Source organism: Cottoperca gobio, chromosome 8 (assembly GCF_900634415.1).
Source record: "Cottoperca gobio chromosome 8, fCotGob3.1, whole genome shotgun sequence".
NCBI classification, from domain to species: Eukaryota; Metazoa; Chordata; class Actinopteri; order Perciformes; family Bovichtidae; genus Cottoperca; species Cottoperca gobio.
Genome location: NC_041362.1, coordinates 2,489,536 through 2,509,057, shown reverse-complemented (window position 1 = coordinate 2,509,057; position 19,522 = coordinate 2,489,536). Strand labels below are relative to the sequence as shown.

General features: G+C 42.2%; 1 protein-coding gene across 1 annotated transcript; it reads left to right on the top strand.

Moving 5' to 3' along the window:
- The first annotated feature begins 2,533 nt into the window (after nucleotides 1-2,533).
- hs3st2 (heparan sulfate (glucosamine) 3-O-sulfotransferase 2) lies at nucleotides 2,534-18,034 on the top strand. The gene is given in 3 exon segments (XM_029437877.1): nucleotides 2,534-3,396; nucleotides 16,720-16,960; nucleotides 16,962-18,034. Coding segments are annotated over 3 exon segments (1,125 nt in total). The 5' UTR covers nucleotides 2,534-2,890; the 3' UTR covers nucleotides 17,340-18,034.
- The last annotated feature ends 1,488 nt before the right edge of the window (nucleotides 18,035-19,522 follow it).

The following is a 19,522-nucleotide window of genomic DNA, read 5'->3' as shown; positions in this document are numbered from 1 at the left end:
GTTTATACTGCCATATAACTTTCTTCACTCTTTCACTTCTAACTGCTGCACTTCATTGTTGTTTCTAAGTTGGTGTAGATTCAGGCATGTGTTAGATGTTAAAAGATTTTTATATTAAACCGGCACAATTCCTTTAATTTAATTTCTTTTGATAAGTCGAGCGTCTAATATTGCCGGGGATGGGTTCACATTGTAGTTACTTGAAAGCGTCTCATGCAGACACTTAAAGGCTGCCTTGTGCGTCGGTATCAAACACACGGGGCTGTGAGAAAGCGTCGCTATCTCACGCCCGGGGAATGAGAGCGGGCTGCTTCAACATAACTCTGAAATACCAACCATGAAAAACAAAAACTTCCTGACTTCCTGTCCTGCACACTCCAGAGTACGGACTCTTATGTGAATGCGTCCACAAAGCAGTGCTCCTCTGAAGTGTTGAGTGCAGTTGAAACACTAAAGCAGTGTGAAGAGGACTGGACCTCAGCCATTACCTGCAGCACAGATAACCAGCCAGACACCAAAGCAGGAGGTTCTGCAGGCACAAGACCCTCCACATCCCATGTCTTCCCGCTGAAACAAGTTTGGAGAAAAACCAGACTGTGTAGTCATGAATATAGAAACTTCTAAAGTTAAGCAACTGCTTCATGAACCGACAAACTGTATGTCTCTCAAGACGATCAAATGTTGCTTCCAGAGAAGTACGAATACCTGCTGTACTATATTTCAACTGGGAAATAGGCTAGAGCGGGTCTCACACCTTGCTAGACAAATGTTTTAATGGCCATGGATGAAAAAAGACATTGAGCTTTGGCAGCAGAGACCTTTTGTAACGGTGTTGCCTTGAAATCGACTTCCCTTTTAAGATACCTCTTGGTCAAGGCTGCTTGAGAATCAGCTGCAAATATATATTGACATTGAAAACTTAAAAACAATTCTCTCCCAACCACAATGGAAGTGTTGAATCAAACCTTATCTGTTCCGGGGTCCTTGGATGAGGAGAAAATGAATTTGAATATAACTGTGCAGCTGCACAAGCATTGAAGTTTCTATTTGCTTCTTGGGGAGGAAAAAAGAAAAGCCATTCAAACATTTACATTTAAAGTTTAAATCTGAGTATTTAGAATAACAAAGGTTTTATAATTCCAGTATAAAATGTAGCCTGTACCTCAATGAGATTACAGCCAGTATCGGACCGATACTGAGAACCAGGTCGGCCCATCCTTAGGAAAAACATGCTATGATTAAAAGAAGCAACGCTCAGTGCTTTCTCTTCCTTGTGAAGAGCATGTCAGGGCCTGGAGGAGCTGGAAAACTGCGCTCATATTTTGAAAATCAAATGCATATTGTGTTTTTAAAAAGGGGTGAACAGTATGATAAGTATTGTTATGATATTTCAAAGTGCATGTCAAAGTCCCTTTGTCGTCTTGTTTTGTACGGGAGCACGTTTGGCGTATGATAGAGATATACTCATCAACACCAGAGAAGGAAGCGTGGTGATTGGATTAAGTGCAGCAGACTTTGAGACGCTCGACGCCCACGACTACTTCCAACCACCCAGAGAGTGAGCCACCAAACACCGCCAAGAGCAGAGTGACCGACCCAGGAAGAGGGGGGGGAGCCATGAGGGGAGCTTAGCTCACCCATCTCAGTCATCCACATGACTACACTACGAGTACTACTGTTGTTGTTCTGTCATGTCATGTCATACGTGTGTAGTGTAATGGACTAACCTACAACTCACATTTAGTGACTGGAACCGTTGACTGTTGGCACACACACGGAAAGTGTACGCGTTACTATTTCGCTGAGTCTTGCCGGTGAAATAATAAAAGTGTAAGTTCTTAAAGTTGGAGAAACACGAACAGTGCAGCTGCTGTTTAGTGCACGCCGCTATTCAGTCCTCCATTATGAAACAAACTATGACGATGACATTGAAAGAGCGGAAAGCTTTGCATTCAGGTCTGCATCCAGCTGCATAAACACACAGGATCAAGTGTGATCTTGACTTTCAAAGGCTGCTGTTTCCCAGGTGTGTGTAAATAAAACACTCATGTAGAGAATGCTCAGCCTTGATGAATCATTCTGTTGCAAGTGAAAAGCCAAAGTGTTGCACACAGAATAACACTGATAACTAATATGTTGACAGATGCTTGTTTTGGTGGATTTATACACTGAGCTTTATAAACTGCATGGCATACATACACGCAGCTCTCATATCCTGAAGTCACTTAAGTAGAAATGATTATTTTCATAAACTACTGGCACTCAGGAAGCCAAATGTTGCATATTTAAATACGATGCTGCCTAAAATATTCAGGATGTTCCTTTAAAACATAAAACGCATATAGAATTATGATCATGTTCATGACGTCAGGGGATTGATAAAATATTTATAGCCGGTAGCCTAAATGCATATATCTTCACAACTTCCTGAAAGGGAAATCGGTTGTGCTGTGCATCGAAATCCCCTCGAGAAGCTGGTGAGAGTTTCAGGGAGACGGGACACGTTGGACTTTTCTCTCACACGCGACACACAACAAGGAACAGGAGGATCGAGACGGGCGTCAAAATCCTCTGCTGTTCGTTTTAAAGATCAGAAATTGATCCACGTCCAAAGAACTTAAGAAAAACTAGTTTAAACGAGGACTGAAACATGTCTTCCCTTGGAAGCTGCTGTAATCATATTCTGCTCAAGTTTCTCGCACAGTTCAGCAGCCTATGAAAAGGAATAATGCGATTTACGCGCAGTTGATGCCTTCGAGAAGCCACCCCTATCCTCACATGCCAGTCTGTCTGACTTTAGAACCTATATTATTGCCAGACTCGGACCGCACACCAAGAGAGGAGGGAGACTCCGATGGAAAATCATGCAGCACGTTGAACCCATGGAGACATGGCACATAGGTTCCTCTCATCTACGAACAGATTCAGCGCGAGATTCGCCTTCATATTCACTGTGTCACTATCCTGCACATATCTATTCTACAGTATTGTATTTTGTCGCAGCACAGTCATGACAACCCGGGGTTACGAGGGGAAAATATGCCCACCGAGCAAAAACGCAGGAGGGAAGAAACTTCTTGGAAAATTAGACAATTGCGCTTCGCTGGAAGTCAGGTCCGCTTTGGATGAGTCCGCCGCCCAGCGAGGATCAAGTGATGTCCAAAGTAAAGCACCTGCCTCGTCTGGAAGCCACTGGGCTGACATGAAGTTGAGAAACATGAGTGTGGCGCAAAAATATGGGAATAAGAAACTGCCTAATGCGTTAATAGTCGGTGTAAAGAAAGGAGGCACCAGGGCGGTGCTGGAGTTCATCCGGATACATCCAGATGTGCGCGCGCTTGGAACAGAGCCGCACTTTTTCGACAGAAACTATGACAGAGGGCTCGACTGGTACAGGTGAGGAACACACCAAACAAACGTTGTAAAAGTACGAATTGTGTCATTTTACTGAGATGTATGCACGTGTCTTGATATATTTCCGCTTAGATGCACTGATGTCAGCCCCCCCTCCGCTCTGCTGGGCAGGGGGCTCGTGTGAGACTGTGCGTGACATCCTCATGTAGACACTCCCGTGACCAAATGTTCATTTAACTCGTTTTCTGTATGTATGATTGCAAGTCTAAGGCTCTTCTCAGTCATATACATGTTACAACTCTGTTAGTATTGAATTTAAGAGGCACATTTTGCTGTACCGTGTACATACAAAGACTTCATGTCTCACACACACACACACACACACACACACACACACACACACACACACCAGCAGCATGTCGACACTGAGATGACAAGTTTACTTTTTAGTCTGTATGATGTAGTTGTTCTGGGCGCTGCAGATGTTACTGTAGCTGTCAGCAGAGCTCCATGAAGCTGCTGCAGGATCCGCTCATACTGACAAACACAGAGGACACGGGGCCCCCAGGTCAGCAGCCCACTTCAAACAGGCTGCACCAGGGCACACAATGTTCTGCCGTTGGTTGGTGAAGGCAAAGGAGCTCACAAAGTGCACCCCCCCCCCCCCACCCCCCCTCCACTCCATCACAATTCTTAGACGGCCTCTGTTGATTATAATCTACAGACAACACGTCTTTTTTCTATTTCTGTTGAACTGAAAAGGAAAACAATTCCAGTTTTCTTTGTCACACTGAGAGCGCAGCGACTAAAGATGTTGCACTCAAGTCGTCAAATGTCCTGGAAGAAAAGGCGTGATGGTTTTGTGTTGCATTGTGTCTGATTGTTGGAACTGCCAACAGATTTCCACTCACATTACCCACAATGCCACCCGTGTAGCAGGAACAGACAACAGAGCAAAGTGTCCTGCACGTCACGTCTCAGCTCATAGTTTGCTCAGATCTTGTCAGACACACACAGACACACAGACACACACACAGACACACACACACACACACACACACACACACACACACACACACACACACACTAAGGTTTTTTATTTGGCTTTTACCAGCCTCAGTTTTTTAGCTTTTTAAATAAATCTTAACGATGTAGGATGTTTTAGCTTGTTGTGTTTTTAGATTCAGAGACACAGTTTGTGTTGAGACTGTTCAAGTGCAAAATGGTACACCCAGTTTCAGACTCACACACACACACACACACACACACACACACACACACACACACACACACACACACACACACTCTCTAACTAGAGAGTAGAGCTTAAAGTCCTTAAAGTACTCGGCCGCCCTCCTCTTGGTCGATTAATCGACTAATCTAATTCATGTTGAATAATTTATTTCTAATAAACTTATGAGCACATCTGTTGTAAATACAACACTTAAAAATGGGGCTTTTGCACGTTTCTTTTAAATCAACTAATTGATTAGTCGATAAAATCGTGTGAGTGTTGGTTTAATAAGAATTTCTTTGGTTGAGGTCAGCATGAATACAAAGTTAAGTTAAGTTACACATTAGTGACCTGCGCACGGACAATACGTCTGATTTAACTTAAGTCCTGCTGAGTGAAAACACATTCACAAAACTAAATAAAAAATGCAGTGTCCACACAAAGACATAGAATCATCTTTCATCTTCAAACTATTGAACCAGAGGCAATAATATTACAAAGGTGCATTAATAAGACATGAACACCCTGCAGAGTCCGCTGTTCGGAAGTTAAACAGCAAACACAATCATCTGCATGTTCATTAAAGTCTCCTTTTACTATATCCTTCTGATATTAATCTTGGTTTTCCGTGTGTTATACTTGGTAATCAAGCTTACGCTGCGATCTCATTCACAGTGAATTCACAGGAAGGAGCTAAAGTAAAACTTCCTCGGGGGGGCCACTTCATACACCGTTAGTCTTTATTGTTGTTTCACAAATTAAATAGATTTAGAAACATTCTCACAATACAAAGACACATCTGTGCTCAACGCCTTCAATCGTTGTACAAACACAAAGACTATAAATGAGACATGTGCAGCTCCAGATGCAGAAAGTACAACGGAAACCTGGGAATACAAAGTCGAAACAAGAACGGCACCAGAAAGAGAGAAGTATGGAAACAATGTACGCAGAACATGGGAATAAAGTGTGAAAGAGCCTAAACAGGAAGTCTCATTCCATAATTACTCAAAGATTATTCTGTTTCTAATCATAAAACAGAGAATAATAAAGTAATATTATTATTTAAAACACGTTAGCGTCATGGCTAATGTGGATGAAAGTGTTTGAAACAAAACAAACATCCATAATCCAGATTACGTTACACAACACGTCCCTTGAATGTCTATCAGCGTCACAGACTCGCCTCAAGATTTCTCCTAAAGACTTTACGCCGTCAGTCTCATGTAGACCTGAACGCTCTTGTAGCATACCGAGGAGCTAAACGTTAGCATCCTTCATGGTAACGCTACGGATGCTAACTGCTAACATGCTAACATTCTCGTCCTTGGGGAAACAAATCTTTCAACTCTTCCAATAATTGTGATGTGTGTGTAATGAGCGTTACAGCCTTGCAGGCTCGGCACTCGATGAATGAATGTGATGATTAATTGAAGACTAAAATGGCCATTGATTAATTTTAGGATCATTTAGTGAAGGAAGTTTAATCTTGACCTTCTCCTCAGCATGTGTGATTCAAGTCCCACTTTCTATCTTTCTCCAAACTGCAACACGTCTCATGCTTTTCATCATCAAATGCAAGTTTTAAGATAAGAATGGACACATTCATTCATCATATTCAACAATTATCTTTCTGTAAAAACACTTAAAATTATCTTTATTTTACGGCTATAAATCATAATTTATGATACATTTCAAAACAACATTTTTTGTTACGTTATTCTTATTTGCTAATATCTGCTGGACAGACAGAAAATGTGACACCAAATTAACTCCCGTCAGTTTCAGTGTACTGCAGTTGTTCTGCACAGTCTGTCCTGTTACATTAAGCGTGTGACAGATCATTTAGGCTCCCAAGAAAAATGGTGCAGTGTTCATTAGCGTGGCCCCCGAACAGAACCCACACGTGGCCTCATTTACTCCACGTGAGTGTGTTCACATAGCCATACAGCACCTGATAAAACACACATTTCACATTTCCTCGCACTTTTCTCGCCACTTTTTCCTCTCCAACCTCCACAGAATCAGAAAAGATCAAACAAAAACACGTCGCTGTACACCGTCAAGACTTAAAAGGGCATCTCAGCTCTATTGATTTCGCAGGAGTCAGAAGCACTTGCAGTAGATTCTCTGAGAAGGGTTGAAATTGTATGAGAGGCTGCAGCAACAAATATTCTCCAGGTCCACATTAATTGGCTCGGGGAGGCAGGGAGCTCTGGAACAGTATCATCAGAAAGGTTGATGAGGACAGAAAGTTAGATGGTTCTCATTTAACACAGAAAACTGCACATTACACAGCGAGGGATCGTAAGGCCTAACTTTGCATTATTAATGAGCTGTCTTCATTGCAGTGCAGCTCGGACACATGTAGTGGTTAACGTTAATTAAAAAACAACTCTTTCTGAGATGTTTCCCTGATGGGACCAGTCGGGTGCTTTTATTCCTTTAACAGTTTTATCCAGGCAAGAATGTGATCGTGCATACGTTACGGACCAATCACACGCCCTGAAATATCTCAACAACTACACGCATGGTGCCCGGAGCCTGTTTCATAATCACTTAAGTGATTCCCGGAATGTTCCTCAAGCAGCACAATGAGGTCCACATCTATGGGTTTCACTGACATGTCTTTACAACCATTGGTTGGATTCACGCGCCCCTCAAGATGAATTATAATAACTTTGCAAGATGACGCTGGCAGGTCTGTAAACACGTGTTTATAAGTTGTTGTTTCAGCAGCACTATGGTCCCCTTATTGTACTTTAAACAAACACAGGGTGTCTATAGACCAACCCTGTCTCCAACAAAAATATGTTCCCATGCAACTTAACTGCATTCTCAAATACGTTTTATCCAGCTCCGACTGGGGGGGTCCCGAGGCGTTCCCAGTGAGGAGATATAATCTCTCCAGCGAGTCCTGGGTCTTCCCCGGGGTCTCCTCCCAGCTGGACGTGCCTGGAACACGCGCCCTTACTAGAAGAACCATTGACGGTGCAGTTTTGTTGTATGAAAACGTATACCCAATGTGCACATTAATGACATCATCCACATTTTGAATGTGTAAAATTATTTCCATTTTATTTTTCATGAAAGTATTTGCCCTTTGACTTGACTTGTGCAAAGCAGGTGTGCGATTTCCTTTTTTGGGTTCCGATCAGAAGCTCGTGTTGCGTTGCCAGTGTCATAAAATGAGATTGACATAATACTAATTTGCAACAGTAAAAACATTTGTAATGAACGTAATGCAAAGTTGCAAAACGTTGACACCAAATGTATGTAATGTAATCGAGTCAGCGACAGAATAACATGTTTACACTTGTGACTTGTAGGACGATGTGTCCTGTACACGCAGCCTGCACCACACGCAGGACTCAGGATGCAAACCTCAGCCTCTTGTGTCAACGTTGTGCACTTTGTACACCCATCATCCCCTCCCCCCCCCCCCCCAAACTCCTCTGCAGCACAAAAACACAACGCCTTTTCCTCCGGGCTACAATAGTCCCCTGCAACAAATGATACTTTCAAACTAACTATCATTCTGGAGACATTGTGATTCTGGAAATATCCAGGCGTCAGCAATCCTTAGCTCACTTTAGCTCGTCCTCAGAGGTTGTCAGCTTGTTAACTTTCCCCTCTTGGCGAACCCAGAGCGTCCCCACTGACCAGGGATGGAATCCTGTCTGAGCTTTTCCTCCCGCGTCTCCACTCTTCTGCCTCCTTTTGTACTTTCCCAGCCTCTAACTCAAAAGTAAGACTTAGAAAGGCGTGTGGACGGTACGCTCTGCGTTTATAAATATCCTTGACATTGCTACAGGCTGCGGTGTAAACCCAGAAAGAAGTTTGAAAAGCTGCGACGTTGATGAAAGTCAAGAGATGTCAATGTGCAGGGGGAGGATGTGATGAGACCTCGAAACATGTTCTCTCACCGCAGTAATAAGAAACATTAGTGAATCCCAGAAATCAATGGAGTAAAAACTAAATATTAGACATCTTGTTATATTGTTATATTACAGTGCTGCAAACAGCCTTCACTGACTCCATTTCATGTGTTCATCAGCAGCACAACGGCTGTAAATTCACCCAGAAATAAGCAGAATAAACTGTAGTTTAGGATTTCAGAGAATTCCCCGTCTTCCCCTCGATGTCCGTGCACACGTTCCCCGTGCCACATGTTAATGTGACGGCTCGTAGCTCATCTCAATGCAGCGTGTTATTGTTCAAGTGTCAGTCATTTCCCCTCTGCACACCAAACCGTGAATAATTGTTATTTGGAGGAAAACAAAGAGTGTGCTGTTGAAATGACGGCGATTAAATAGCTTTTGGTTCAAGGTCAAATAAATTATGCAATTTATTTTTCCAGTATTGCACGACTGTATTGCGCCGCTATGAATATGTTTCGGTTCCATTATGTGGCTGAGGCCAGGAATTCTCTCCCGCACGACATCTGGCTCACTCAGTCTTTTATTTTCAACCAATTTGTCTTCTATTAAATTAGAAAAATAGATGCTTGATTCCCAGAGCGCTGCATTGTTATTCACCTCTGTTCCTCACCTAGCTGAATTGGCCGCATGATTGCCGTATTTGTCTGGACCTGGCTCTTTGTTAACTCTTAATAGACTTTCAAGGCGGCAGGCGTCTGTTGCTGGTGATTAATGATCAGATGTCATCACAGCTGTAATCTAAGTGAGTGATACTTTAATAATGGAGCAGCGTATCTTTGTCGTATCAAGGAAAGAGGAAGATGGCATTTTTAGAAAGTGCAGTGGCTCAGACATTATGAGAATCACGCAGCATAAGAACATTTCCTCTGCACAGTCTACCTGAATAATACAAACTGTTAATGGCTTTGGACGGCAGGGAGGCAAGTCTGCGTCTGGTGTTGCCTTTTCAGAACATTTCAGGACAAATGGTTTGTTTGAAAATGCAATTTTCCGAAGGTTTCTAAAAGTATGGAAGGAACAGATATTTGAAAACACTCAAATCAGCACTTGTACAAATAAATTTAAACCCAAAAAAAATCTATTTCTGCAAATGAGACAAGACAAAAAGCCAATACTTGAAAGCTCCAATTGAAAATATACAAATGTGTCCGAAAAAAAGCAATTACCCTGAAGCTGCTATGACAGGCTCTCAGCACAGAGCACAACTCAGACGCATTCAAAAAGTTTCTACTAACCAGACAATTCTTTATTATATTGGTCCAGCTGTGCACGGTATTTGCATGGTATTGTGTGTGTTCAACATTCATCTGCTGTTCCCCTGTGTTACGGTTCATGGCGCTGGTGTTGCTTGTTTTTGTGTAGCTCTAATTCAGTCATGACTCAAGCTATCTGAATTATGTCATGATTATTTGACTTTGCAGTACTTCTGATGAAAGTGTGAATTCATTACTTCTAGCAAAGATTTTGTTTCTAAAGCGACGTTTCTTTGTGCAAGTGACCATCATCACCGCATGCGCAGTTGGATTATTGGATGATTGCAGGTGCGGATTGTGAAAACATGAATTCTCTTTTGACTTTTGACAGTTGGTGCGTTTCCATTCACCGGTTTTGATGCACGTTTTGAATTTGCACGTAAAAAAATGAGTTGAAAAGACGAAAATTTGAACAAATCTTAAAATATCGCAAAGAAAGTGGAAGAATTGACGAAATGCAAAATGTGAAAAAGTACAATGGAAACAGATTTAGTGAATAAATGGTGAAGTACATGAATCATGTGACTAACACTGACGTCTCCTCACGTTACTGTAATACATGAAACAAACAGAAAGATACATTTTCCATCAAGTTCTCTACATTGTTTATCAGCTTATCAGGTTTAACTGGAGCTTTTTTAATGATGCCGCCACCTTCTGCTGTTCTGAACGAACCGACTCCTGATAATCCAATAACAGGAGTCGATGCAAACAAGCATTTATTTGCATTTTCTCAAAGTTTGATCAAATTTGATACATTTGGTTGGAAACCCGTCTTGTAAAAGAGAATGTGAATATATGTGAATATATGCGGAGTGATTAATCACCTGTGAAAAGCTGTTCTTTTAGTTTTCTTTGCGTTTTAAGGGACTTGCATGTTTGCATGTGCAGCCTTGTTGCATGACGATGTTGTATTTGTGCTGCAAACATTTACTGAGAAGTCTCGACCTGACAATATACAACATTCTGTTTTAAGTTCAAACAACAGTGAAATGACAGTAATGCATTCTGAGTCCATTGATCGTTCAACACGCAGATGATTCAAAGCCGACCTTTACTTCTTCTGATGGTCTGCATCCCTGATGAACCTCCGTTGCTCTTTGGAAGTTTAACTTGTTCAACAAGACACACTTGTCTGGAGCTGCACACTGTTTTCACAGCATTTCCTGTCTTCACACTAGGAAACAAATCGTGCACACGCTGTAGAGGAAGCAGCACATTTGCAGCTTTTTTATTTATATGTATGCAGCGTCACTTTCAGGCGGGGGATCTTAACAGTCGGCAGTCTGTACTGTAACACAACAGCCCGGCATCAAACAGCTTTTAACATCCAATCTTTGTTCAGGTAGGTTTGGATCATGCTTCTAAATAATAACCAAGAAGTTTCTGTTTCTGATGCATCCCTAGTGTTGTTACTGAAGCTGCACAAGTGGAGAACTTGTTTATACTTCACCGAACTCTAACCAGAGATGCAGTCCAGGCGGGGGGGGGGGGTTCAAACTCGTCTAGAAGGACTGCATACCCTGTTCTTTGATGAGCTTTTCTCCGGGCTTCTGTGAAGTGGTAGGACGGACCCAGAAGGGTTGAAAGTGCTCGTTCGGCACGTTCAAGATACTCACAAATGTTCGGTAGGAAACCTTTAAAGTCGAAGTGAAATAGAGCAAATATCAGATATCAACTCGCTAAAGTCAAAGCATCATTACAGGGATTAACTCACAGCTATACGTTGAGTGCTGATGAATTGCTTTAGGTATAAATGCTGTAGTGAGAGGAGCAGGTTCTCCCAGTGGAGCCGCACGCTGCAGGAGAATGGTGTTTCTGTCCGTGGCACTTTGAAATACAGACATCTATGTTTGTGTCTTATTCTTCATAATGATGCAGCAGCGTCCAGAGGGAGGTGAGTGCGAACTCCTGACCACCTGCCTCTCTTGCACGTACAGAGATAAATTGTTCAGTGAGATAGCCAGCGGGCTCTTTGGGGGTCACTACAATATGCAGACGAGCTTCCAGCACAGCGCAGCTTATTAACGAGTGCCATGCTTTCCACCGCTGACCCGAACCACCTGTAGATAAGAGCTGCACGAGGACGCTCTGTTTGTCTCTCGTCCTGGAGTGGAGTCGTGATTACGCTGAAACATGGCATCAAATCCTTACGAGGGCATTGTTTGTGTTGTACACACATTATCAATATACTATAAGGCAGGGGTCTTCAACGCTTTTCAGGCCAAGGACCCCCAAACTGGTGTAGCATGGAGCAGGGACCCCTTACTGTATATATTGTATAGAAGAGGCTTGAAGAGGTCCGTGCAAAAAAAAAAGTGCTTTATCTACAAACAATTACTCGACCAAATATGCGGCCCGTGGCCCAAACCGGCCCGCCGGAGGGTCCAATCCGGCCCGCGGGATGACTGTGCAAAGTGTAAAAATGAGTTGTTTTGATCATAAAGTAAAAGTCTTTGTAGATACACTGTGATCTTTACGTTGTAACGCACATGTGTAAATGAAATTGCTCCTTTCTTTCTTAAGACATTTCAGGTTGTTCATAATGTTTTGTAAAAAGATTAAGTTTGAACATTTTCAGAATGTACTTATAAAACGTTTAATGTATGTAAAACGAAGGGAACATGTGGAGTTGTTGTTATTTACAGGTTATTATGCTGTGATCTTACTGGTCCGGCCCACTTGAGATCACATTGTGCTGCATGTGGCCCCTGAACTAACATGAGTTTGACACCCCTGCAATAAGGTAATAAAATAACATCCAATAAAAGAAACGAGTGGCTGCTGTGATGTAGCTCCTCACTGTCAGATACAAGAAGAAGTTTCTCGTTTTATATTCACTATAAACTGTAAATGTATGTCATAGTTTAGACATTGAAATATCACAAAAGCAAAAGTGGCACTTAATTAATTAATAATGCTGCTAGTATTAATATTAACCAGCCCCTGCCTATTATGTCTGTGGGAATATGTACAGTAAAATATCATAAAACCATTTATAATAATAAATTAAAAGTCAAGACTTCATTAAAATAAATCGTATTTTATTGCACAATTTACAAACAAGAATTGTGCAATTACAGCATCAAACACAAGCATCCAGAACAAATGAGCTTTCAAGCAGCAGCAGGTCTCGTACTGTATCGAGCTGATCTTCACACCTGACTTCATTTTCCCCGAGTGATTAAAATGTCACAGCCGAACCCGTAATGCATCCTGACTCCAAGTTTCACCAGGAATTGGGAAGGAGACTGAAAATTACCCCCAAGAATTTAGCGTTGACTCTGAGTGAAAACGCGGTAATCAATCAGAGCACTTCACTCAAATGTCACTTAATCAAGGTGTGTGTGTGTGTGTGTGTGTGTGTGTGTGTGTGTGTGTGTGTGTGTGTGTGTGTGTGTGTGTGTGAGTGTGTGTGTGTGTTCGCACATGTCCCAAAGCAAAAGCAAAGATGTCCATGTTTTAAAGTTTCTACTGATACATGCTGATAAAGTGATTTTCCTCGGAGCGATTCCATCGGTATATATTTATATATAAATAATCATTACCCTGCGAGGACGGAGCAGCTTTTAGTGGAAGAACCCGCCGCCACAAAGATCCTCCATTTTATCTTTTACTTTCAGATGCCGTGCACACGGTTCCTCGGGGGCGAGAAGAAACTCCTGACGGTCGGTTCTGACTGCGGCCTCAGGAAGCACACGTCCCCTCTCTGAGTCCCACTATCTCCACAAGGAAGAGAAATACAATGATTCATCAAAAATAATAAATCTCTTCTCGCCACTTGCACTCGGTTTGCTCTATCATTAAAGGTTCATATTAATCCATTAGAGGAAGCTGCAGCAGAGCTGTGTGGGTGATAATGTGGTGATAATTGAGTTGTAACCAGGTAATTGAATAAGAGCTCAAACTACAAACAGTTCAAATGTTTGCAGACAGGCGCCGCCCCCATGTTCCCTATTATCACTCACAGGTGGCAAGAGAGTTATTGATCCAGGCTCCTCCCACTGACATGAGAGCATTATAAATATCCTGATTTCAATTAAAAAAGATCCTCCTTTGATCGTTGGATTGTGCTCTGCAGTCACAGCCAGTTAAACAATCATGCTGAAGGGACAACAAGCTCACAGGAGGAACGACATGATGATATGTTGCACAGCTCTGAGGAAGTATTAATCCATCAATGGCAATAATCTTAAACCTGCATCATTATACTGTAGATACAGAAACTACGTGCACTCTGACTGGGACCCAGTAAACACCTGCGACTAAAGGGAACGACGGCCTCTTCGATTCAAACTGAATAAATGTGGGAATACAAAAGGAAACATTCTGTGGGTCCATAAGATCCGTCTCCCATTCATCCTGCATGGAGCAGCTGCAGACTTCATGCACTTGATGGCTGGATTGAACTCGGACATGGATGTAACATTTTGGGATTCTTAATTTAGGTGTTGAGAGATAAATCTGATCTCAGGCCTTTACAGCTGCTATTAATACACATTCTTAATCTAGACAAACTCATCTTCAGGCTGCTGTGCAGGAACCTTTGCTTCTATCACTTGTACTGAAAAAAGGACATCGAGCGAAGAAGCGTTCTCGTCTTAGTGCGAGCTTTGCAAGCCCCGTCTGCCACGTGACGCTCGTCCTGCGTAACACGACGCTGTTGTAGGAGCTATGGATGTTTCACTACTTCTCCAACCAAGCCAGAGCGTGCACGTTCCAAACCTTCTAGACTTTCCAGATGTTACTGGAGAGTAAAAAGAGTTGCTTGTGAAATCTATTCACCGTTTGACAGAAGTTCTTATCCAGATGTAAGCGGTCTTAGCTGTGACTTGTGTATCAGTACGTGCATTTAAACTTTGACACAACACCTTAACGTTGTGTTAACGTTTCTTTAAACATGATAATTGATCCCAGTGCCGGTCTCTTCCTAACTCACGAGACATCAGTCTTTATTTCCATCGTGTCGATATCCATCAGCGCTGTATAACTTCTGTCGGGCGCTGAGACTCACAGCTGTTACAATCAATAACTCAAGGTATAGCACATGTTGCAGCTTCCTCTGACTTGGAGTTGTATATCCTGCATCCAAAACCAAAAACAACCCGTGTGAGGGGGAAGATCTCAGATCATATTTATACTATTTAAACAGAAGCATCTACAGCCTTTCACATGAATGAGCAGTTCCTCTCATCTGCACAATCTTCATCTCTGAGGAGAACATGTGTGGAGACAACGAAGGCAGGTTTTTCCTCGACACAAGATTCTGCAGCAGCTGGAGAAAGGGTGCATTTTCTTAGTGTGTAGCAAAGCTGTTTGCTTGAAAAGGTGCTGTTCTCATAAAAGATTAATAGTTGCCTGGTGGCCCTGAGGCGCCCGAGCCAACAACTCAAGATTCATAAATAAAACTAAATGGATCAATATTTCCGGGACTTTGGAGGTAACCTATGGCTACCCTTACCTTGAGAGGGAAAGCTTTGAGAAAGGTTAGGTTTTAATCAAAGCCTTCCCCCGGTAATAATAAAGAAAGTGTGGTGTTTAATCATCGGAACAATGTGGTAACGCACCTGGAATCCAGATACCGATTCACATGCTGTAAAATAGAGAAATGCAGGCACTAGATCTGCCGTAATCATAAAAGTAAAAAATAACAGCTTAATGGTACCATTTGGTAATTATTCTCTCCAAACTGCGGAGTTATTGTGCAGACGCTGCAGCACACTCCTTTTCTATATCTGCAGGTGAACAGGGAGCAAAGTGTGGATGAATCGTGTGCGAGGCGTTCACTGTCTGAACCGCCAACATCAGATGCTCATTAATCAAGTTTCGTTGAGCCAAAGTGACAAAGCAGAATGACATATTACTCACAGGATGATGAGGATCATTATGATGAATGTTTTGATTGTACGAGCCGTCTGTCAAAGAATATCCAACAAATCACTCACATTGTTTTTATTTGGGTTTTGTCCAGAGTTAGCTGGAAGCAGCGTCCACAGTTTGTCATCTGAAGTCTGTGACATGTTATACAAGTGTGTGTAACACCACGGGGTGTACAGGTGTGTTTTTCATTCTGTATTGCCAGCGGTGGAACTAAGGACATTTATTAATGCACTTTACCAGAGGCTACTTTATTCTTCTACTTACTGCAATTCTATATAGGCAAATATTGTATGTTTTACTCCACTACTTTAGATTGACAGCTATAGTTACCAGTTACTCAAGTATTTTTACTTTTGATAGTTTAAGTACATTTTGCTGATAATTCTTATGTAATTTAAGGTGAAATGCTGAATGCAGTATTTTTACATAGAAAAGTGCAATTTTATATTGTAGTCTTGCAATATAAAAGAAAGTAATTGTGCTTTTAAATACTTCATCTACCTTCTAAAGCAGGGGTCGGAATGGTTCTTTCGATGACGCCTTATGCTCGCAGACCATTTTGAGCTCTGTTTCGCGAAGGGCGGGGCTTCGCTCCCGACACAAACACACGTGCGCGCACACCTACAGTCAGAGACAGAGCGGAGGAAAGGAACTAAAGAAGAGCACAGAAATCGGACAGTATGGCTCACAAGGAAATACATTTACAAATATTTGGCATGTATGGCTGTCCCAGTCAAAAAGGTTCCCGACCCCTGTTCTAGTCGGTTTTTGAAACATCTTGTGTAATGCCAAGATGTTGACAGATGTGACACATGTACCCCTGTGTTTCAGTATGTTTGTCCTCTCTGAACTGATGCATGTGCATTTATCTCAACACATGTTGACACTACAGCGGTTCTTCTCTTGGTGTTTTGTGTTTGCTTCTCTCTGACTTCTACGTGTTTTACTTCCGCTGCCATCCATCTAACAGAGAAGTGGAAATGCTCCTGGATAGGAAAATAACAACTCTTTGCTGACTCATCAATTTGTGTTTCTTTTCTTTCTCTTCTCTCCCAAGGGGCCTAATGCCACGAACATTAGACAGCCAGATCACATTAGAGAAGACACCCAGCTACTTTGTCACCAGAGAGGCTCCCAGACGCATCTGCAGCATGTCCCAGGAGACCAAGCTGATTGTGGTGGTGCGTAACCCAGTCACAAGAGCAATCTCCGACTACACACAGACTCTTTCCAAGAAGCCCGACATCCCTACGTTTGAAGATCTGGCCTTTAAGAACAGAAGTGAGGGTGTCGTCGACTGCTTCCTGGAACGCCATCCGGATCGGGATGTACATTCTGCACCTGGAGAACTGGCTGCAGTACTTCCGCCTGTCGCAGATGCACTTTGTGAGCGGCGAGCGGCTGATCACGGATCCGGCAGGGGAAATGGGCCGCGTTCAGGACTTTTTAGGACTGAAGCGCATAATCACGGATAAGCACTTCTACTTTAATCGAACCAAAGGCTTCCCCTGCCTGAAGAAGCCGGAGAGCAGCAGCCAGCCACGCTGCCTCGGCAAATCCAAGGGCAGGACTCATGTTCAGATCGAACGGGAGGTCATAGAGCAGCTGCAGGAGTTTTATAGGCCATTTAATATCAAATTCTTTGAAACTGTGGGGCAAGACTTCAAATGGGAATGAAAGTGCCAAACAGAAACACAGCTGTTTTCAAAATGGCTGCCTCTGGAGAGAAATATAAATGATGGTAAAATGCAAACTGTTTAAATGAAGTGTATTGAGCTATGTATGACAAAATCTATATAGAAGAATATATAACTTATTCAAATATAAACATATACATGGTTTCACATCGTGCAGACTTTTGGGTTTGGTTCATTCTCATAACAAATGCCATTTATTTACCACAAAAATATTAATATATGTACAAAAACACACAAAAAAAATGTTTTCTACACACATGACATATGTGTTCATGAACAGGCAACAAGCATTACTTTATTAAGTAAATAATTTAGCAGCAAACATCACAATTCAGCCACACCAGACCTACATTAAAGAAAATGCTTAAATATCCATCTGGAAATGAACCACCGGCTTTCCTATTAAAATGAGCTCTCGACGTGAAGTCGCAGCCAAATGTCAAATGAATAATAAAATCAGCCTGTCAATTGTTCTGCAGAGAAATGTATCTCCTTACTGCTGACCAAAGTTCATAGCCAACAGTGACAGATTAACTGAGTAAATGTACCGTAACAAAAAAACAGCTATATTTCAAAACAGATGATATAACACTGATAAAGGTTTAACGTGACTTCAGCTATTTCTGTGTCCGTGTTTCTGTTGTGATCATCGAAATAAAAGGCAAAACTCTTAAATTCAAGTGTTTATTTGAGATACGTTCTGTTTTTCTTGCCTGCACATGAGTAGAAGTGAGCGGTTTCCTTCTCATGAGGTGTAGTAGATGTAATAACAGTATCTGTGGTGTATTCTTGTGTGATCAGATCATTCGCTCACATCTCCTGATACGACACGCGAGTACAGAGAAGTGTGTTGAAAGATAAATCGTCCCTAACATGTCACCGATCTCATTAACTTTCCAGATTTCCTCTTTTGATGGATTTGATCTAAATGTGTCTCCATGCTAAGAAGCTGGATTAACCTCCTGAATCTGCACCCTGAAAACCAATCAGAGACGTCATTATTCATTTCCCCCAATGCCTCCAAGATCCTCGACACTAAAGAGAAGGAAAAGTGCAGACAGCCAAATAATCTGCGCAAAAGAAATTCACAATAACACATCAGATAAAACCCCAACATGAATGCAGTGTAAATGTTTGCAGGATGCATCTGTGTGCTGCACAGAGGAGCTGTTATTGTACAGACTGCACATGTCAGATTAGCACAGGATTAAAAACACAGACGACCTCTGCAATTATATGAAATGAAGCCTCCAGGTGATTCTTCCCGTACGTATACAGCTTTAGATTTAACTTTCACTGTGAGCTGACCTTCCAACACGGCTGGCACTGCGAGCGCTGGCATGTTATGTCTCAGTTCAACATTCAATTAACATCTCCTCCATATCAAACCTGTTCGTTAGCAGGAACATGTTTAGCTTCATGTGTTCTTATCCAAAAGCAAACACATTGTACCTGCTGCTTCAATCACTTGTAATTCATTTTTCCACGAGGTTACTTAATGAACATATTGGATAAGATGATGTGATGATCTAAGCAGAGCACCCTGGATGGAACAGCCGGCTTAAGCTGCTCCGGTAATGATGAAACAGTATTTGGCGTATGAAAGATTCCGTCGCCGGGTGTTTCACTGTCATTGTGTAATCGCCCGCTGCAGGGCTGTGAGTTGAGCGGCCGTATCTCGTCACACTTAGACTAATGTGCAAAAGTGACAATGTGACCTTCCTTATGAAGGGAATTAGATATTCACTTGCATTCCAACTGTGCTCTTCCCGTACATGTCCGCTGGCCAACAGCAGTATTTAAACTGTCATTTGTGATATTCTCCATTAATTTTTGATTAACCTGCCAATATCGTCTGCAGCCGCCTGCTACTTAGTGAGCCATCAGCCCAGTTTAGCAATAAACTCAACTTTATCTCAGCTCAGTTAATTATAACTTTTCCCCCAGAATGCTGTGGGATTGATGGCACTGAGGGAAAAACTCCCGCACGGCTGCCACCGTATGATAGCCAAAGAATACTTTGATGTGTTATCAGTCCTGCATGCGGCTACTTTCCACGTGACTTCTGTGGAAGAGTATAGGTGAACTTTTTTAGGGGGGAATATTCATGAATCGTCACATCTTTTCCTCGAATGCGTGCGCTCATTTTGTTGCAGCGTCGAA